Genomic DNA, 20,857 nt, shown 5'->3' with positions numbered 1-20,857 from the left:
CATGCCTGCAATCCCAGTTACTTGGGAGGCTGAGGCAGGAGAATCACTTGAACCCGGGAGGTGGAGGTTGCCGTGAGCTGAGATCAAGCCATTTCACTCCTGCCTAGGCAACAAGAACAAAACTCCGTATCAAAAAAAAAAAAAAAAGGCAAACAAAGCCAGCAAAAGAAGTGTGCTGTGACAGCATCAGTTATGATGGCATGATTGGGTGTACCTGTGATAGACATGGGGATGTGCTGCACAGACCCACGTTCAAGGAAAGACTTGCTGCCTGGCTGTGGAGGGCACAGAGAGCAGGGAGCTTACAGCTATAAGCTTCTTCAGGATCTCTCTCCACTGCAGATCTCCCTCCTCTGACCTCAGGTATGGCCCAACATCAGGTACTGAGCAAGGCAGAGGTATAAAGGCCCAGCCATTTCAGCCCAACTCAAACGGGCAATATGCATTCCACAGATCACTCCCAGGCTAAATGCAGCTTTCAGTTCAGCCAATCCTTCTTTCCAATCCTGCTTCCACCTTTCGTTGATGCCTAATAAATCTCATGTACCCAGAACTCCATCTTAGCATCTGCTTCTAGAGAACCCAAGATGCAGCTGTTGGCACTAGGAGTGACCCAAGAAAACAGCAAATAAGATGGTGTTTCGGAGCTCAATCACCTCCCAACAAGCAATGAAGATGCCATCACTGGTGGTAAGTGGAACACAGACAACCCCTGGCACCAGATGGCAAGGCAACTAAACTTTAAAGATGGTGAATTAGAAGCTGTACACTGGAAGTAGGCCAAACACCCAGGTGTTTAAGACTGTGGAGAAAATGGTAGCTATAAGAACAATGGTTATGATCCTTCAGGGACGGATGGCTGTCGCTAAGCACCACTGATGCTCTACCATAGTCCCCAAACCTTAGTCTGCCCAGAAATCACCTGGAGGGCTGGTTAAATCTCAGAGTGCTTCTTTCCCACTCCCAGTTTCTGATTCAGTGGCTGGGATGGGCTGAGAATCTGCCTTTCTAACAAGTTCCCAGGTGAAGCTGTATGAGTCTCAGTTGGAAGCCTTCACTTAGAGAACCATTGCATTATAGAAGTATAACAGCAGAGGAGGAGAAAAGACTATTGAAAACCAGATGTGAAAGCCAGAAGAAACTCTCACTACCTACAGTGAGAGGTCACAGCAAGGACCAAGCCCAAGGCTTACCTGTGAGAGTGGCCGAACCTCAAAGGCAATTAGCCATGGTCAGGGCCCAGGAAACCTGAAATGGGGACATTTAGGTTTTGACTCCCCAGATTCCTCTAAACCGTCTGACTGCAGAGATGGCACATCCCTCCCAATTAAGAGCAACTGCTCAATTGTGCCAGAAGACAATGGAAGAACCTACAAGGCAACACTATGCCCCCTCACACACTCCAGGTCAATACCTATAATTGGGGTCATTTCAGGGCCCCAAACGGGGAGGTGCTGGAAGGCAACAGATTATATTTCAGAAGAATTGCAGGAACTAACTAGCATGTAGCAACAGCCAGAGAAGTCTGCAGAGGACATGATGATGAGAGCGCTTGATCAACAGGGCCAGAACATAAAATTGTTTAGAGAAGAGTATATTGACTTGGGAGCACTCAGGATACAACAACACCAGGGTATGTTGAGAACTCCCTACTAGCATGGCTCCTAAAAGCATGAAGAAGCAATGACCCACACTGAGCAAAGCTGAAATACCAGAATTGCCGGGGTAGACACTGGAGGAAGGAATTCAAGGACTCAAGGAAGTTAGAATGGATACAGTATCTATGGCTGGAAAATATGCCAAATAATCGTGTTGCATGGGAAGCCCCAGAGGACACACCAAAACGAATGTGCAGGTGATAGGAGCACAAACATCATGAGGAAGATCAGTAGCAACCTCCCCTGCAGGCCAGGGCTGACCACAAAAGTGGTCAGAGAGCAGAGCTCGCCAGCAGTAACAGGGATGACAGAATCCTGAAACAAGAGATGCCAGGTGATAGGGCTAAGTGCTGGAAGCCAGGCCACAGTGGCAGCCACGGGGGTCTGACCCACAAAGGTCACGGAAATAGTTAATAGAACATGGTGTCCTTGGGTACAAAACAAGTGGGTAACCAATACGAGTACTACTTAGTTTGTACAAACATGAGAAATCAAGAATGGATAACCAAGAGACTGAAGGCAGGTCATTCCAATAAACAGTCACACTATTCCCTGCCCAGTTCCAGACCTGATCACGTTTTTTGGACTGAAATCCACTGACTAAAGAGGTGGTCAGATCCCAGGAGGAAGGACCCTGTAACAAAATAACAAGCAAAAACGGCCTTGACAACCCTGTCATTCCCCAAAGGGGCTTATGGCCATTTACCTGGGGAGCTGTACACTGGGAAAAGAAGAATAGCAGACAGTTCAAGCCATGTTAGATGCAGTATCTGAATCATCATTGATACTTGGAGACTGGATACATCACTATGGTACCCCAGTTAGAGTAGAGAATAAGAGGCCAAGGTAACAAATGGATCTTGGTCAAGGTCTGACTTACAGTGGGTCTACTGAATCACAGATCTACCCAGTGGTCCTTTCCCTAGTCCTTGAATGTACCACTAGAATTGACATTCTTGGCAGACCCAATGTGCTACTCAACACTGGGTCCTTGACATGTGGAATAAGAGCTATCCTAATGGGAAAGTCAAGCAGAAATTAAATTAACACAACACCCGTCAACCCAGGCATCAAAACCAATATTGCACTGGAGGGATAGAGGAGATTAGTGCCACCCTTAAGGATCTGAAGGATATAAGGGAGATGGTACCGGTCCTATCTCTGATTAATTCACCTGTCTGGCCCCTGAAGGTCCTGAAGGATGACTGCGAACTACCACAAACTCAACCAAGCAGGAGCTCTGAGTGTAGCTGCCAGGCCAGGTGTTGTAGTTTAGCTGGAGCAGATATAAAGTATGTGGCAACTGATTACGTGAATGGGTTATTTTCTATCCCAATCAGAAATGAGGATCAGAATGATTCACAGACATTTATAGTTTTGCCCCAGGGCTGTGTTAATGCTCCCACCCACTCATAATACCAAGGAGTTCCCAACCGTCCAGGCATACTGCAGAAGCTCACACTGCTCCATTACACCTCTGACATTATGATGATCAGGCATGCACGCATGCACCACAGTGGATGTGAGATCAACCCTACAAAGATTTAGGGGCTTGCCGCAGCCACACAATTTTTAGGAGTCCAGTGGTCTGGGGAATGCCAAGACATCCCCTCCAAAGTAAAAGACAATTATTTTATCTTCCACCTCCTACAATGAAGAAAGCACAACACCTAGTGGGCCTTTTCAGGCTCAGGAGGCAAGAGAATGCACATGTAGAAACACTGCTTCAATCCACTTACAGAGTGGCACAAACGGCACAAACAGCTGCCCCCGCTGAGGACAGCCCATGTGAGAAAGGGCCTCAGCTGTTCCAGGCTAGAGTATAAGCAGCCCTGCTACTGGGGCCATATGTTTCAGCAGATCCTACAGTGTTGGTGGGAAAAGATGCCAAAAGGAATCTGTGGCAGTCCACATTGGGAGAATCACAATGCTGGTCCCTGACGTTCTGGAGCAAGACCTGCTATCTACAGTGAAGACGTACGTGCCTTTGAAAGAATGCCTTTGAAAGAATATTCCAGATGTGCTACTTGGCCCTGATAAGAGATGTAAGGCCTGGCCAAGAGATACCAGATACACATGTGGCCAGAATCACCCATCATAGGCTAAATTCTGTCAGTCCCACCAGGCAATACGGCATCAGCAACAATCCATCAAAAGGCAGGCGTGGTACTGCCAGAGTCAAGCATACCCAGGAGCTAAGAGCACAAACAAGCTGCCTGGGCAGGTGGCCCAGATCCCCACGGCTCCACCACTCACCACCACCACCACCAGCTCCCCTCCCTCAGCTGATGACTAAGGGTGTATGGATGAAAGCAGAGGAAAAAGCCCAAACTTGGTTTACAAATGGCTCAGTTGACAAGAGTGGGTGAGCCAAAAACAGATGGCACTACAGCCTCACTCTGGGATGGTTCTGAAAGACAGCGCTGTGGGGAAATCTCTCCCAGTGGGCGGAGTTTCAGGCAGTGTACCTGGTCATCCACTTTGTGTGGAAAGAGAAGTGGCCTGAAGTTAGAATAGAGATGGACTCATGGGCAGAAGCAAGTGGTGGCCATGCCAGCTGGTCAGGGGCCTAGAAGAAAAGGGGACGGATGAGAAGGTCTTGGGGCAGAGACTTGCAGGTGGACAAATGGAAGGGAGCATGACGAGCTCTATCTCACACATGGAGGTCCGTCAGACAGCACCACCATGGAAGAGGTACCAGGTACCAAGCAGACAAAATGACTGGGGCAGTTGGTGCCAGCCACCCTGTGACCTCGGCCACCCCAGAGCGACAGGAGGGGCACATGAATGAAATGACCACAGCAGCAGAGAGGAGGCTTCACATGAGCCCAACAGCATGGACCCCGCTTATCAAGGCTAAGCTATATAATTAAGCTAACTTCCACTGCCAAACATCCAACTAGCCAGATACAATGACCCATGCTGAGTCCCCAAAATGAGACCATTCTTCCAGGAGACCAAACTATCACCTGCCTTTCCTGCCTACGGGTCCCTAGCTGGCACCACTGCCCATCTAGTCTGCCTTCAAGGAAGAGCCTGCTGTCCAAATGTGCACTGTGTAGTCAGCACACAGCCTGTAGCTATTGGCTCCTTCAGGGTCAGCCTCAGCTGCAGAGCCCCCTCTCCCAGGGTCGTGCCCTTCCTGGGGCACCTTGCTGTGGGGACTGAGACAGATGGGGGTATGACGGCCATTCCAGCACAACACACAAAAATTCTGATAAGCCAGGCCTGATCAGACCCACATCACAGGGGAATAGTTCCCACCTCTGCTCTTTTCCTGTCACAGGTGTTGATCCCTCATCAACATCTCAGAGCTCCCAACCTGAGGTATGTGCACAAACACTCACAAGATGCCACCCTGTCCCACAATTCCTTGCTACACTTGCCGACTTTCAAAGACAAATGAGCAGAAGTGATGCAAGTATTTCAAATTATCAGGCACCATCTCCTAGTCTTTATTCCCATTATTATTGAGCCCTCAAACAAGTTTTAAATAGAAATCGAGGTTTTACGTATACTGTGTTTAAATATAATGCGCTGAATTATAAAGTGAGGAGCCTGGGATTAACAAAAATAGCTTATAAAAATAAAAGATAAAGGGAACAAATGAGGGACAATAATTGAAAGGGACAGACTAACAGAGAGAGAAGACATGCGCCTCAGAGCACTTTAGTAAGAGCGTCTCTCCAGGGCCATTCATAGCCACTTATGATGAAACATAAAACTATAACATGTACAGTTGAAGAATACTTAAAATGGGAAACACCTATCAAATACACCATGCCTATTTTAAATATAAAACTACTAAAACTTTTGTTAATGTTTCCTCGAGAACATTCCCCACTCCACCCCCAAAACCCAAGTGCTTTCCTCCACAATTATCAGTAACAGAGACTATCAGGGAATATGAAGAGAATTTTGATGGTATCATTTCATTTACGGGGGAAAGAACAGCAACATCTGTCTACTTCTGGCTTCTCGGCATTTACAAACATAATAACCCAAACCAGTTACCTCTTCTCCAGGATAAATGCTGTGCCTAATTCCTGTGCGTCTTGCCTTTGCGCTGCATTTGCAGAGTGGTCCATCATTCATCTGTCAGAAACACAATGTAATTTTATTGGAGGGAAAATCCACACCATGCACAATGATGCCTCCGAAAATGTGTGGGTTTTAATGTCATGAGCACTGAAGCTCTGAGAGGCTGTCACGGTTAGAAGATTAAACGGATGTTCCAAAACCAATAAAGCTGCAAACTCTCTATATTGTCTGATAAAGGGAAACTGTATGACAACCCTGCATTCCCGAGTTATTTGTGCAGCCAAGCAGAAAATATCAATGTCAGCACACTGTTTGCCCCCATCTTCTTCTACCAATTCCCAGGACATTTTTGTTTCCCTATTTCTTATCTCAAGAAAAATGACTCTTTCACAAAAGCAAATTTTATATCCTGGAGGAACACATAGAGCGTTTTGAAGGTGACCTGCGGATTCAATGTTTTGAAAAGAGAAACTGTAAGGTACCTCACTAGCGGAGAGAAGAAAATGCTACTAAAGCCAGAAAAACTTCCCACACTGGTCAGGTTAGATTATATCTCTTTCCCTGAATTTGTTTTAGTGCCACAAACTCCGCCCACAAGGCTCCATAGGCAAGCAATTCTTCAAAACTTCTGGAACGGACAAGTGCTAAGCATGGGGATGATAAAGAACAGCGGGTCCATGTGCTCAAGGAATATCTGTTCTAGACAGGAGAACAACATATATATGATATGCTTCATAATTTAAAAGAAAAAAAAATCACTCGAAAGTAGGTAATGCTGGGGCGTCAAACAGATGGGATGGACAAGAAAACAAGAGGGCTGCTCCACAAGAGGCACCAGCACGCATCAGAAAAGGAGAGAAGGCAGGAAGTCCACGTCATGCTCTGGGCCACGAGACCCATATAAATAAAATGGACCATTTATGTGGGGGAGAAGATCAAAAGAAGCAGAACTAAGATCAAAATCTGAAGGGCCTCACAAGCCGGGTTCATGAGTTCCTCTGGTATAGATGGTAATACTGAATCAAAAACAAGACCAGAGCTCAGATAGGGAAAATGAAGAAGTGGAGTTCCATTTCTCTTTCTTTGTAATAATTTACAAATGTAGGCTGGTCAGAGTGTAATGGTTTTTACAAATAATTGATCACAGCCAGTTCGACTTCTTCGTTCCTTCTCCACTCCCACTGCTTCTTCACTTGACTAGCCTTAAAAGAAAAAATACATATATACATATATACACACACGTATTTCTTTAAAGTTATTGAGATTTATAACTCATTATGTCCAATTAAAATATAAAAGTCAGTAAGACTTTTGAAAAAAAAGTGTTAAAGTAAAAGCTGTAACTTTGCTTTAGCCTCTTGGGAAATCTAAAGATCCAGGTGGTACAGCAAAGGAATATTACTGCCGAAAAGAAAGATTATGTTAAGATATTATCTAAAGTAACAGCTGGCTCCCAACAGGATTTCATCAAAAGTCATAACATGGCTGTGCGCAGTGGCACACGCCTATAATCCCAGCACTTTGGGAGGCTGAGGCAGACGGATCACCTGAGGTCAAGAGTTCAAGACCAGCCTGGCCAACATGGCAAAACCCCATCTCTACTTAAAAAACACAAAAATTAACTGGGCGTGGTGGCGGGCGCCTGTAATCCCAGCTACTCATGAGGCTGAGGCAGGGAGAATTGCTTGCACTAGATATGCAGAGGTTGCAACGAGCTGAGATTGTACCACTGCGCTCCAGCCTAGGCAATAAGAATGAAACTCTATCTCAAAAAAAAAAAAAAAGTTGTAACACACTCCTAAGGCCGGGTGCAATAGCTCATGCCTGTAATCTTAGCACTTGGGGAGGCCAAGGCAGGCAGATCACTTGAGGTCAGGAGTTCAAGACGAGCCTAGCCAACATGGTGAAACCTCGTCTCTACTAAAAATACAAAAATCAGCTGGGTGTGGTGGCACAAGCCTGTAGTCACAGCCACTGGGGAGATTAAGGCAGGAAAATCACTTGAACCTGGGAGGTGGAGCTTGCAGTGAGCTGAGATCGCACCACTGCACTCCAACTCCAGCCTGGGCAACAGAGCAGGAGTTTTTTGGAGACTCCGTCTCAAAAAAAAAAAAAGTTATAACATACTCTTAATGCCACTCATGACTTCTGTGATGAAAAATATAAAAAATTAACTTAGTGCTCACTGATCTCCAGGGAAGTAGAGACATCCTACATGCTTGCCTTTTATCAAGGTCTGGGATCCCACATATTCAGCCCTTCACAAGGCTCAACTATACAGAGGACACAAAACCAATAACACTAAACAGCATTACAGAGACTGTATACAAAGCACTGTTGAATTTCTGATAGAAACAGGTATCCATGGAAATCAGTGTAGAGGCTTCTTGTGAAACAGGAAAACAACAGTCAAGTAAAAAGACTAGAGGGCCAGGCACAGTAGCTAACACCTGTAATTCCAACACTTCGGGAGGCTGAGGCAGGAAGACTGCTTGAGCCTAGGAGTTTGAGACCAGCCTGGGCAACATAGCAAGACCTCATCTCTACAAATAATTTTTTTAAACTAGCCAGGCAGACCGGGCGCAGTGGCTCACACCTGTAATCCCAAGACTTTGGAAGGCTGAGCCAGGTAGATCACCTGAGGTCAGGAGTTCGAGACCAGCCTGACCAACATGGAGAAACCCCATCTCTACTAAAAGTACAAAATTGGCCAGGCGTGGTGGCGTATGCCTGTAATCCCAGCTACTCGGGAGGCTGAGGCAGAAGAATCACTTGAACCTGGGAGGCAGGGGTTGCGGTGAGCCAAGATCGCACCATTGCACTCCAGCCTAGGCAATAAGAATAAAACTCTATCTCAAAAAAAAAAAAAATACTAGCCAGGCATAGTGGGGCACCCCTATAGTCCTAGATACTTGGGAGGCTGAAGCGGGTGAATCGCTTTGGCCTGGGAAGTCAAGGCTCCAGTGAGCCATTATTGCGCCAGTGCACTCCAGCCAGAGCAACAGTGTGAGACCAGGTCTCAAAAAAAACAAAATAACCCATATATGGAGGAAGTTTATTTTAGGGGGGACAAAAATGTCCTAAAATTCAATTGTAGTGATAGTTGTGCAGCCCCATGAATATACTAAAAAATGCTGGATTATAAATTTGAAGTACAATTGTATCATATGTAAATTATAACTCAACAAAGCTGTTTAAAAAGAAAACCAAGTTTTAAAATGCACTGACAGTTTTGCAAACATTTCTGCTCAATTCCAAGACAGTAAAAGGAACACACAAAATACATTTCTCCCAGACATTCTATAAATAAAAGATGGATAGCTGTTGTCTAACAAGAACCAGGAGAAAAGCTTTTTAATTAATATAGAACATTATAAATTTACTCACGAAATATAAATTTTAAATTATCTTTTTATAGATATGCTTTATTATGCTTTCTAACTTTACACGGATTAAAGATACCATTTTGTACGTATTATCTATCTGTGTGACACAAATCTTTTCAACAATGCTAATTTTATTATGTATTACTTCATATTAAGACAGTAATTAAAAATAAAAATAATTATGTCCACCTATTATGTCATTAGCTCAAACATGCTTAACAAGGAAGAGAACTTGTGACTGTTATCAACTTAAAAAAATGAAATTTTATAGGACTTATTTACTATTACACAGCAAGATACCTTCCAGGTGAACTACTTCTAAAAAGACCTCCGAGTTCTCTCTCCTCATCCTACCATGTGTCTTCTTCCATCTACTCCAAGTTTAATGAGGCAGGGCCATTACTCCTCTCCCCAACACGGAATTTACAAACATCATCAAAAATGATTCAAGGGACAGCTGCTCTGGTGCTTATGCTTTGGAACTGAACCTGAAGCTGAAAAAAATAGCTCTGAAGGACACAAGCCTGAGAGTAAAATTCAGTTTCAATACAAGGCAACACGCATCTTCTGAGCCCAGAGCAATAACCGTTACGTCTGGGTTTGCAACCTTCACAGCAAGGGCATAAAAACACGCACCTGGCCTGGATCGTTGTACCAAAGTTCATCATGAAGCCGATCAGGGTGGGCCTTTTTGCGTTTGATTTCTGCAATAACGTCAAAAACTTCAGAGTCTGAGCTGCTAGAACAGGTGCTGTCCTCATCAGACTCACACTCGGATTCACTGGAACTCTCTAACAGGGGTTGGGAGAAAAACACAGAAATTGATGGAACTAACAAACTGGGTTTTTTCTTTTCTTTTTTTTTTTTTTTTTTGAGACGGAGTCTTGCTCTGTCACCCAGGCTGGAGTGCAGGGAGTCTCACTCTGTCACCCAGACTGGAGTGCAGTGCATGATCTCGGCTCACTGCAACCTCCGCCTCCCAAGTTCAAGTGATTCTCCTGCCTTAGCCTCCCGAGTAGCTGGGATTACAGGCGCCCACCACCACACCTAGCTAACTTTTGTATTTTTAGTAGAGATAGGATTTTGTCATGCTGGCCAGGCTGGTCTCGAACTCCTGACCTCAGGTGAAACACCCGTCTCGGCCTCCCAAAGTGCTGGGAGTATAGGCATGAGCCACCACATCCAGCTGACAAACTGGTTTTTGTGGAGACTTCCAAATGACCTAAACCTCTAAAGGTAAGAAGAGTTCTTTATTCTTCTAGAAAATACTTAAGGGCCTACTCTACAGCAAATACTCTACTAAGCAACACCATAAAAAAAAAATAGACCACAATGCTAAGTCACAATCTAGTTAGGGAAGCAAAGAAAATAAACATCTTTAGAGAAAAAGTAAGACTCAATGAGCAATGTCAGATAAAATGAAAAACCATAGTAGTAGTATGTAGTTTAACACTTGAGCTATGTAATGATCCACAAAAGGGCAGTTTCACTGGGATCCAGAAAGGCTGGTGATAATTTCAAAGAAGGAGCACATGTGACCCAGGCACTGCGACAGGATGGGAGAAGCATGATAAGGAGGAGAGAAGAAGAAAGGAATGAAGAGGGAGCACCATAGGCAAAAGCATAGAGCTAAGAATACAGTGGACTAGCTAGAGCGTGGGCCACACAGAAAAACACTGGGAGGTTAGGGCTGGGAGTGCTGAGAATGCCACAGTGAAGGCTGGGAATGCAAGACCAAAGACTTGACATTTTTTTCCCTCAATAACAGCAAGAGATGTTAGTCCTTAAAGTGGCTGAATAAAAACAGACACAGACTTATGCTAACTGAAACAAGCCAGTCACAAAAAGACAAACATACATGATTCCACATATATGAGATACCTGAGAGTCAAATTCACAGAGATAGAAAGTAGCATAGTAGTAATAAGGGAACAGGAGAATTGGGGTCTGGGGAGTTATTCCTCAACAGGTACAGAGTTTCAGTTTTATGAAAGGAAAATAGTTCTGGCGACTGGTTGCAAACAATGTCATATTGAACCCTATTGAACTATATGCTTAAAAATGGTTAAGATGGTAAATTTCGTATCATGTGTATTTTACCACCATTTTTTTTTAAAAAAGACCTAGAAGTTAGATTAATCCTACATAGTGAGATTCCATCACTACAAAAGAAAATAATTAGTTTTAAAATAAATTAATCCTATAAGAGATTAACATATTAGTAGCATAATAAAATCCAACATGGAATTGTATTTACGTGTACTGCATGAGATAGATGCTACTGTCATCCCTATTTTACAAATGGGAAAAATCTGAGACGGAGATGAACTTCTGGCCCAAGGTCACATATCAAGTAGGTGTTAGAGCAGGGATTCAAACCCAGGCCATCCAGCTCCCGACTCAGGTGCCTTTGCCCAGTATGGATAACTGCCTCTCAGCATGTGGGATGTCATGGAGGTGGGCAGATGAGAGCCAGAGAGAACATGCAGGTAAATGCACACTGAATGTCTCATCTGTGCATGGCATTCTGTTAGGGGCTAAGGATACAAAGTGGTAAAAAGTAATTTCTATCCTCAAAGATCTCACCACCTACTTGGAACCTCAGAACATACAAATGAAAAAACAGACCACTTTATGAAAAAGCTATGCAAACTGTCTACACGAGTGGAGAGAAACCTTCAAACAGAGCTGGGTTATAGTCGTTATTTCCCTCCTCAAACCAGGTACACCTGGCAAAGGAGAGGGCCAAGGAAGGATGCCTGTCCTCATGAGAGGCAGGGGGCACAGGCTCCTTCTTTTGGAAAGATGCTGAACTCTCCTGACTGGACAACTCTCCAAGGGGCACACTTGTTAGCATGCCTTGCAAATGAGATCGCGGCTGTATTCTGCCAAATGTAACCAAGGAAAATATGATCAAAAGAAGGAAGTTCCACTTCTATGTATCTTACTGACTGTAATTAAGAAAAATAAAATGAAAAGGAAGAAATCTCAATGTGGGACTCTCAAGGGTATTTCCCCAAAATTCAGGAATGAAGCTATAATGGCAACGGTCTCAGGCTAGTTAATGATTCTGACTCACCTAAATCTTCATCGAGCTTCGTCTTCGGAGGTTCCCATGGAGGCCGAGCAGCTTTGGCCTTTTCTTGCCTGCTCCCCAACTCCTCCTCAAATTTGTCATATAAGTCACGAAGCCTACTTGTTCCAACTACTGTAGAATCTCCCTTTTAAAAATAAAGGATCACTATTAGGAACTATATCAATAACGATCATATCAAAGATATGTAAGATCTCACAGGTAATCAAAGCATTTTTAACAGCAAGATGCTATTTTTCAACCCTCAATTTAACAAACATTTAAAAACAAAATGCTCAAGTACTGGCAATCATACTGTGAATCAAACACACACTTATCGCTGACACAGTCCTCAGGTAAATGTGCCTTGCCAACATTCAGAAACATTAGAGCAGGCCAGGCGTGGCTGCTCATGCCTGTAATCCTAGCACACTTTGAGAGGCGGAGGGAGGAAGGAGGATTGCTCAAGGCGAGGAGCTCAAGACCAGCCTGAGCAACATAGCAAGACCCTAACTCTATGAAAAAGAAAAAAATTAGCCAGGTGGTCTGTGCCTGTGCTACTTGGGAGGCTAAGGCAGGAGAACTGTTTGAGCCCAAGAGTTGGAGGAAGCAGTGAGCTATGACTGTGCCACTATACTCTAGCCTGGGTGACACAGTGAGACCTCATCTCAAAAAAAAAAAAAGAAAAGAAACATTACAACAGTTCATCTACACCCTCTTAATATGACATTTTTTTAAAAATCATGACCTCAAAGAATCATAACAACTGACACCAAATATCTTCCTAGGGAATGTACACTTCCTACTGAAAAATCACTGATAATCTATCTTCTCCTATACCAATCCAACAAGGAACAAGGAATATCATATATATCCTCTTTGTCTCTCTCTCTCTCTCTCTCTCACACACACACACACTCATGCCTTAAACACGAGGATATAAACATGCACACATTCTCTTTCACACACACACACAAACACACAGAACAAACATGGGACTCTGCGAAGCATTCCTAGAGGAAATTTTCCACTTTTCCTCACTCATTTTCCAGGCTGAAAATCATTTCACATGTCCACACTCTGACTTAGTAGCCTTAAAATGTAAAAACCAGACCTGCCAAATGTAAAATTAAGGCAAATCATAAAATCTGGTACCCAGAAGAGGGGATAATTCAGGCCCCATCTCATTGTTGAGAGTGGCAATGCCTGTATAGCTTTGACATCCTCATCACCTTCTCTGCACCACAGACGACAAAACTCAAAGGCGAATGACAGCCTTTTGAGTTTATCAGTCTTCCTCCTACACTGCAGTTTTAATATACTCATACATATAAGTAATAAAAAAATACCAGCTCTGCCTGTTTAAACTCCTTGAACTTTAGTGTCTTCATCTTTATTGTTTTAAGAATAATAATACTATGGCAGCCATTCTTTCCTTCTTCCTAATAGAAGCAGGATTCTATCAGATTTGGGGCAGAGAACTTCTGATCTCTGGGAAGGTAGACTGAACCACCCACCCCTCCCAAAGATGTCCATGTCCTAATCCCCAGAAATTAAATATATATGTTAACTTACACGGCAAAACGGACTTGCAGCTGGGTGGACCCAATCTTAGCACAGGAGCCCTTAAAAGCAGGGAACCTTTGCCAACAGGGGTCAGAGATGTAACAGAAAAAGAGGCAAGAGATATTTAAAGCATGAGAAGGACTCAACCACCATTACTGACTTTGAAGACAGAGGAAGAGATCCACAAGTCAAGGAATGCACATGGCCTGGAGGAACCAAGAAGTGCCCTGACCTTACAGCCAGCAAGGATACAAGGTCCTCTGTCCTCCAGACACAAGGAACTGAACTCTGCCAGCAACCTGAATGAGTAAGAAAACAGATTTTCTCCAGAGCCTCCATAAAGGAACACAGACCTACTGACATCCTGATGGAGCTAGTGAGACCCAAGCTGGACTTCTGGCCTCCCGAGCTGTGAGATGACAAATGTGTGTGGTTTCAAGCCATGCTGTTTGTGGAACTCTGTCATGGCAGTAAGGAAAAACAAATCCCTGGGGTAGGCATGTCACATGGCTCTGGTAAAGGGACGGAAGGGGAGTCAAGGCATGAAAGGAGAGCTCGGGCAAGACACTGGAAGAATGCTCACCCAACATGCCCTCTGAATCCTACATGTGGGGACACAGGTGTATAAGGACCTGAGGCCTGCTGGTCCTGCATCATCCTGCAACTGTGGAAGATGCTCAGGAAGACGGCAGGGCCTGCCATCACTGAGCCACTCAGTGAACACCAGCCATGGCCTCCCTCCAGGTACCTTATCATGAGAAGAACAAACTCAGCTTAAGTCCCACTTAGTCAGGTGTTATTGGCAGCTTTTTCCTCTTTTTTTTTTTTTTTTTGAGACGGAGTCTGGGCCCTCTTGTCGCCCAGGCTGGAGTGCATGTGGCAGGTCGTCAGCTCACTGTAAAGGCTCCGCCTCCCGGAGTTCCCCCCCGCCCTTCTCTCTGGCCTCAGCCTCCCGAGCTAGCTGGGACCTACAGGGTGCCCGGGCCACCCTTTGGGCCCGGCTAGTTTTTTGCTATTTCTTTTTAGTAGCAGACGGGGTGTTCACCTGTGTTAGCAGGATGTTTTGCGATCTCTGACTAGATCCGGCCCGCGTCTCGGCCTCCCAAAGTGCTGGGATTACAAGCTTGAGCCACTGCGCCCGGCCTTCCCAGCAGCATTTCTAACTGACAGAACGACCCTCTTGCCAGGGGTATTTTCAGGGTTAACTAAGACAACATGAGAAGCATGGAGTAACATTCTGGCACCGTGAAAGTGCACAGTATGTGAGCTTTCCCTTCCCTGTACCACATCAACTATGACTTAAAAGCCTGCTCTAATTTATCAAATAAAATATCACACCACTATGAGAGACTTCTCAAATCCTTTGTTTCCAAAAACACAGAAATCTCAAGTTCCCCACAGATCGAGTCCAAATAGAAGCTATTTTCACAAAATTCCAAACAAAATCCTCTCTTATCTCTTACCTAATCCCATGCACTAAATCTAACATCTGCAACTTTTCATGCCCTAAATCTGTACATGAGTTCATTGATTAAATGAATGAGATGTATACTCATTCATTTAATCAATGAACATTACTGCATGCCTACTCTGTGGCAAATATGCCTAACAGGATGGAGGCATAATGCCTAAGGGGAAGAGAGGAAGAGGGGAAGAGAGAGCAAAAAGGAGACAGTGACAGAAAATAAAATGGAGATGGAAGAAAGAAAAGAGAAGTGAGCATGCAGAGATAGTGGTGGAGTCTGCGATGGCAATGTACCACCACAGGCACCCCAGCCCTGGCAGCATGTGCTCTAGGAGTCCTCCCTCCAGCCCATTAAGGGTGACAATGGCTCTCCCTTTCTGCAAAACTAGCTGATATGCATGGGCAGCTTCAGAGGGTTGGTGCTCTTTTGGTCAAGGATACACTTTAAAGAGACAAACTCAAATTCTTCCTTATTTCTCATTTTGGAGAAAAAATACACACACATATACATATACACACCACAAACTGCATAAACTAGTTACACATGAAAGCTTATGAAACCACCAGTATCGAGACTACCAGTATCATTAAAAATGTAGAATAGGCTGGGCACAGTGACTCACACCTGTAATCCCAACACTTTGGGAGGCCAAGGCTGGGGGATTGCTTGAGCTCAGGAGTTCGAGACCAGAGTGGGCAATAGTATGACCTCATCTCTACTAAAAAATAAATTAAAAAATTAGCCAGTCACGGTGGCTCGTGTCCCTGTAGTTCCAGCTACTCAAGAGGCTGAAGTAGGAGAATCACTCGAGCCTGGAAGATCAAGGCTGCAGTGAACCACAATCGTGCCACTGCACTCCAGCCTGGGTGACAGAGCGAGACCGTCTCAAATAAATAAAAATTCATTGTAAAAAATACTTTAATTAACCTACTGCACTCTTGGCCTTTAGCTTTTTAAAACAGCTTTTGTCTGTAACAGTGATTCTCAACTGGGGTGATCTTTTCCCCAAGGGACATTTAGCAATATTTGAAGACATTTTTGGTAATCACAACTGGGGAGGGGTACTACTGGAATCTAATAGGCAGAGCCCAGAGATGCTGCTAAACATCCTACAACACATAGCGCAGTCCCCACAATCAAGAATTATCCAGCCCCAAATGCCAACAGTGACAACGCACAGAAACCCTGGTCTACAGCTTGTATGCTGCTTCGGACCTACCACCTGATCCATGGGGTCACTGGAGTAGTAGTTTTCTGAATGAGTGCATCGAATCCACACAGGCTTAAGAAGTTCTTCTTCCTCCTCCTCATTCTTGTCAGGCGTGGTCTCCTCAGGCTCTTTTTCCTTGATTGAGGTATAGTTCTTGTCTTTGCCAGAGCTCTGGTTGTCACTCCATCGGTCTTTTTCTTCCTCCCAACGAGCTCTCTTCTTCTCCCTACTTGGGGAGCGACTTCAAAAGAGGGCAAAGGAGGTTAATTATTAAACATACTCTTCCATTATAAAAACTATTCTATTTCACCTCTTTGGTGCATTTTTCACCTAAAATACAAATACCATGCCAAATCGCCATGTGTACTTTTGTTAAACCAGTGATTCCCAAATACCAGTCTGGTGGCATCAGAATCACCTGAAGTTTACTTGTTTAAAAATACAAATTCCCAGGCCCCACCCCAGATCTACTTACTGATTCACAATCTCCAGGGGTGGGGCCCAAGAATCTGTATTTTTAATAATCTCCCCAGGTAATTCTGGTGTGCATCCAGCAGGTTCAGGAACAACCGATAAACCGTAACTCCTAAAAGAAAAACATATTTGCGAAATGTTTGGAAATGTCCACGTATGGACAATTTCCTTTTTTTTTTTTTTTTTTTTTTTTTTTGAGACGGAGTCTTGCTCTGTCGCCCGGGCTGGAGTGCAGTGGCCGGATCTCAGCTCACTGCAAGCTCTGCCTCCCGGGTTTACGCCATTCTCCTGCCTCAGCCTCCCGAGTAGCTGGGACTACAGGCGCCCGCCACCTCGCCCGGCTAGCTTTTGTACTTTTAGTAGAGACGGGGTTTCACCGTGTTAGCCAGGATGGTCTCGATCTCCTGACCTCATGATCCACCCGTCTCGGCCTCCCAAAGTGCTGGGACTACAGGCTTGAGCCACCGCGCCCGGCCTCGTATGGACAATTTTAGCAATGAGAATACTAGTTTTGAATCCTCCACATCTGTCTTTGCCAGGAAAAAAAGACTTCAAAATTTCACAAAACAGTGTCTCAATATGGCCATAAATTTAGCCTGAGAACTATAATTATAATCCAAGAATGAACCAGTTATGTCATCCCTAACTATGTCTCTGGAACCCCAGTGTTGGGCATTACTACTTGGCAAACCAACATTTTGCCTAATTTTGGTCCTCACAAATATTAACTCAGTCAATAAAGAAGGATGAAAAAACAACTCTATCTCCTTGACTTCCTGGGGCTTGAAATCTGCAAAGACCCATCAGATGGATGTACTTGGAGGGAAAAACCTACAGGATCAGCTGGGCGTGGTGGCTCACGTCTGTAATCCCAGCACTTTGAAAGGCCGAGGCGGGAGGATCACTTAAGCCCAGGGGTTCCAGACCAGCCTGGGTAACATGGTGAAACCCTGTCTCTACAAGAAATACAAAAATTAGCCAGGCATGTTGGTGCACACCTGTAGTCCCAGCTACTCAGGAGGCTGAGGTGGGAGGATCACATGAGCCTGAAAGGCTGAGGCTGCAGTGAGATATGATCGTACCACGCACTCCAGCCTGGGCAACAGAGCAAAACCCCATCTCAAAACAACAATGATAACAACAAAACAAAAAAAAAAACAAAACAAAACAAAACAAAACAAAACAAAAAAAAAAAGGGTGGATTTTAATTTAAGCCCAAGAAATTTAGGTAGAACACAGAGACCTTGAGAATCCAGCTAAGTAGAAAAACTGCTTTGTAAGCCCAGCTGGTAGCCTTCACAGCTCCACTAACAAAGTTACTACTATCCATGAAAGTTTACATCCAGATCAAAGTAACAAGTATTCTCATTAACTCTACCACTAACTTGTAATTTTATAACAGGCAAAGTCTGTATGTATATATGTGTGTTTAGGTATGTATACTTGGGGAGGATTAGAAAGAGTATATACATTATTTACACAACTTCTAAACATTACAATATGCATCATTAGTTTTGTTACCAGAAAAATTACTGTCAATGTATGTTCACTGTAGAAAAAATAAAGCACAAACATAAACAAAAATAAAACAAACACCACACATAACACCACTCAGAGGTAATCACTATATTTCACAAATGTTTTAATGTTATAGCCTGACCTTCTCATTCAGTAGTAAATCAGGAACAGCTATTTCAGTAATTCTATATTTGGAGCATTTTTAATAGGTGTATTATTATTCTAAGTATATACCATAATTTAACAAATCTAACAATAGTCATTTAGGTTAACATTTACTTTTCTTCCACCATAAACAATGCTATCATGAACACATTTGTGTTCTTTACACACTTGTCAGATTCTTTCCCAGATGTATACTTTTTAAGGCTTCTCTCTAGTTTGGCAGTACTCGTTTAGACTACCATCAAAATCACGTAAGAGTTCCCATTTCCACACATCCCGTCACCATGGTTATTTTTCATCTTTGCCATTCTGATGAAAAAGTATTTTCATATAATTTAATTTGAAATATTTTATCAATACTGAAATGAATACATTTCATGCTTACTTCTTTTGTGAACATTCTGGTCATAGGCTATGCAAATAGTTTTAAAATTATTATTAGAGTCTTTCTTTGTTGAAACAGTTTTCATTAAGATATCTGTCCTCCCCCTGTCATATGCATTGTAACCATTTCCAGTTTCTTGCTTTGAAATCTGTTTATTTGTTTGTGGTTACATACAACTTTTATAAAGTCAAATCTAGAGATCTTTTTATGCTTCCTGCCTTAGTATGCTTGGAAGTCATTTCCTATCCCAAGGTTAAAAAAAGATTTTATATTTTCATCAGTTACTTTTAATACAGTTTTTAAATTCTCTCTCTCCAAGGTGTAAGGCAGAAATCTAATCTCAATTTTTCCCCCAAATGGCTCACCAATTGCCAGTTTCTCCTCTGATTTGAAAAAAATATATTCTTTATCACATGTAACTTTATATATTATTTATTAGATGTAATATATATTCTTGAATGTTGCTCTGTAGTTGTTTCATTGATCTATTTAACCTGTATCAAATTTTTTAAATTATTATATATTTCCAGAACATTTAATATTTCCAGAGTAAGTATCCTTGCATTACTATTTATCTTCATTATCCTAACTTCTATCCCAAGGAAAAGTTAAAGAGTCATTACGAAGTTCTAAAGTCAGTACTCTGAGTCAGGCACGGTGGCTCATGCCCGTAATCCCAGCACTTCGGGAGGCCAAGGTAGGAAGATCACTTGAGGCCAGCAGTTCAAGACCGACCTGGCCAACAAAGTGAGATCCCCATCTCTTTTTACATTTTTAAAAACTACAAAAAAAAAAACAACCACAGTACTTTAACTGAAGTTACAATAAAATTATAGATTACAGTCATGTGTCACTTAACAACAGAAATACATTCTAAGAAATGAGTCCTTAGGTGATTTCATCACTGTTTAAACATCACAGTGTGCCTACACAAACTTAGATGGTATAGCCTACTACATGCCTAGGACAGGTGGCATAGCCTGTTGCTACTAGGCTACAAACCTGTACAGCATGTGACTGTACTGAATACTGCAGGTAATTATAATACAATGGTAAGTATTTGTGTACCCAGACATATTTGAACATAGAAAAGGTCCAGTAAAAAAATAAGGTATTATAATCTATGGGACCAGTGTTGTATAGAGTCTGTCACTGACTGAAATGCCATGTGGTGCATGATTATCTTGTGAAGAAAACTGGTATTTTTACAACATGGTTATCCACTACAGGAACAGGACATACCTTCCTTTCATTACATCACCTTCTTTGTCATCAGCTACATTTTATTAGTTTTCTTCCCATTGGTCCTATGCATTATAAGATGCTTAATTAATTTATTAATAACTTTCCTTAGTGAATTGTAAATTTAATTTTTCTTTGCACTACACTTTCTAACCAGGTAGTCTCTTCTATTAAAAAGGCTATTAAATACTGTCAGGTAATAATGGCAACTCTAGTGGCTCTTTTTTGTTTGTTTTGGTGCTTACTCTGAGGCTGGCACTCTGCTGAGCACTTTACTGACATTTCACATTTAATCCTGACAGCAACCCTAGAAGGCAGATATTAACATCCCCTACAAAGGAGGAAACAGCCTTGAAAATCAGTGTATCTAACATGATAAACCTAGGAAGTAGTAGTTAAATGCTAATATGGTTGATACAGACATTTCAGCATGTTCTGAAAAGAAATCCCACCAAATGTTTATTATTATTGCCAAGAAACACAGGCAAAAGACATCCTCACCCATCCTTTTAAGCAGGTGTTGTGAATGATGTAATGAATGCTCAGGGTCATCTGTTGTGAACATCAATTAATATTTCTTTTTAACACTTTGAGAAGGACACTTCAACACAGAACAAAAGATCTTTTTTAGGTAAGTGTCTCAGGCACTCTAAAATTCGAAATCCAAACTCCC

General features: G+C 43.0%; 1 protein-coding gene across 1 annotated transcript in view; it reads right to left on the bottom strand.

Moving 5' to 3' along the window:
• DROSHA (drosha ribonuclease III) overlaps positions 1-20,857 on the bottom strand; it is a 140,759-nt gene that overhangs the window by 106,270 nt on the left and 13,632 nt on the right. The window contains exons 6-10 of the mRNA XM_017889448.1: positions 16,876-16,986; positions 16,410-16,641; positions 12,165-12,306; positions 9,722-9,876; positions 5,673-5,753 (exon numbers count right to left, since the gene is read on the bottom strand). Of these exons, the coding sequence (XP_017744937.1) occupies positions 5,673-5,753; positions 9,722-9,876; positions 12,165-12,306; positions 16,410-16,641; positions 16,876-16,986 (721 nt within the window). The remainder of the gene's footprint in view (positions 1-5,672; positions 5,754-9,721; positions 9,877-12,164; positions 12,307-16,409; positions 16,642-16,875; positions 16,987-20,857) is intronic.

This window comes from Rhinopithecus bieti, unplaced genomic scaffold (assembly GCF_001698545.2).
Source record: "Rhinopithecus bieti isolate Rb0 unplaced genomic scaffold, ASM169854v2 scaffold_17882, whole genome shotgun sequence".
Taxonomy (NCBI): Eukaryota; Metazoa; Chordata; class Mammalia; order Primates; family Cercopithecidae; genus Rhinopithecus; species Rhinopithecus bieti.
Note: the sequence above shows the minus strand (reverse complement) of the source record. Positions and strands in the feature narration are given on the sequence as shown.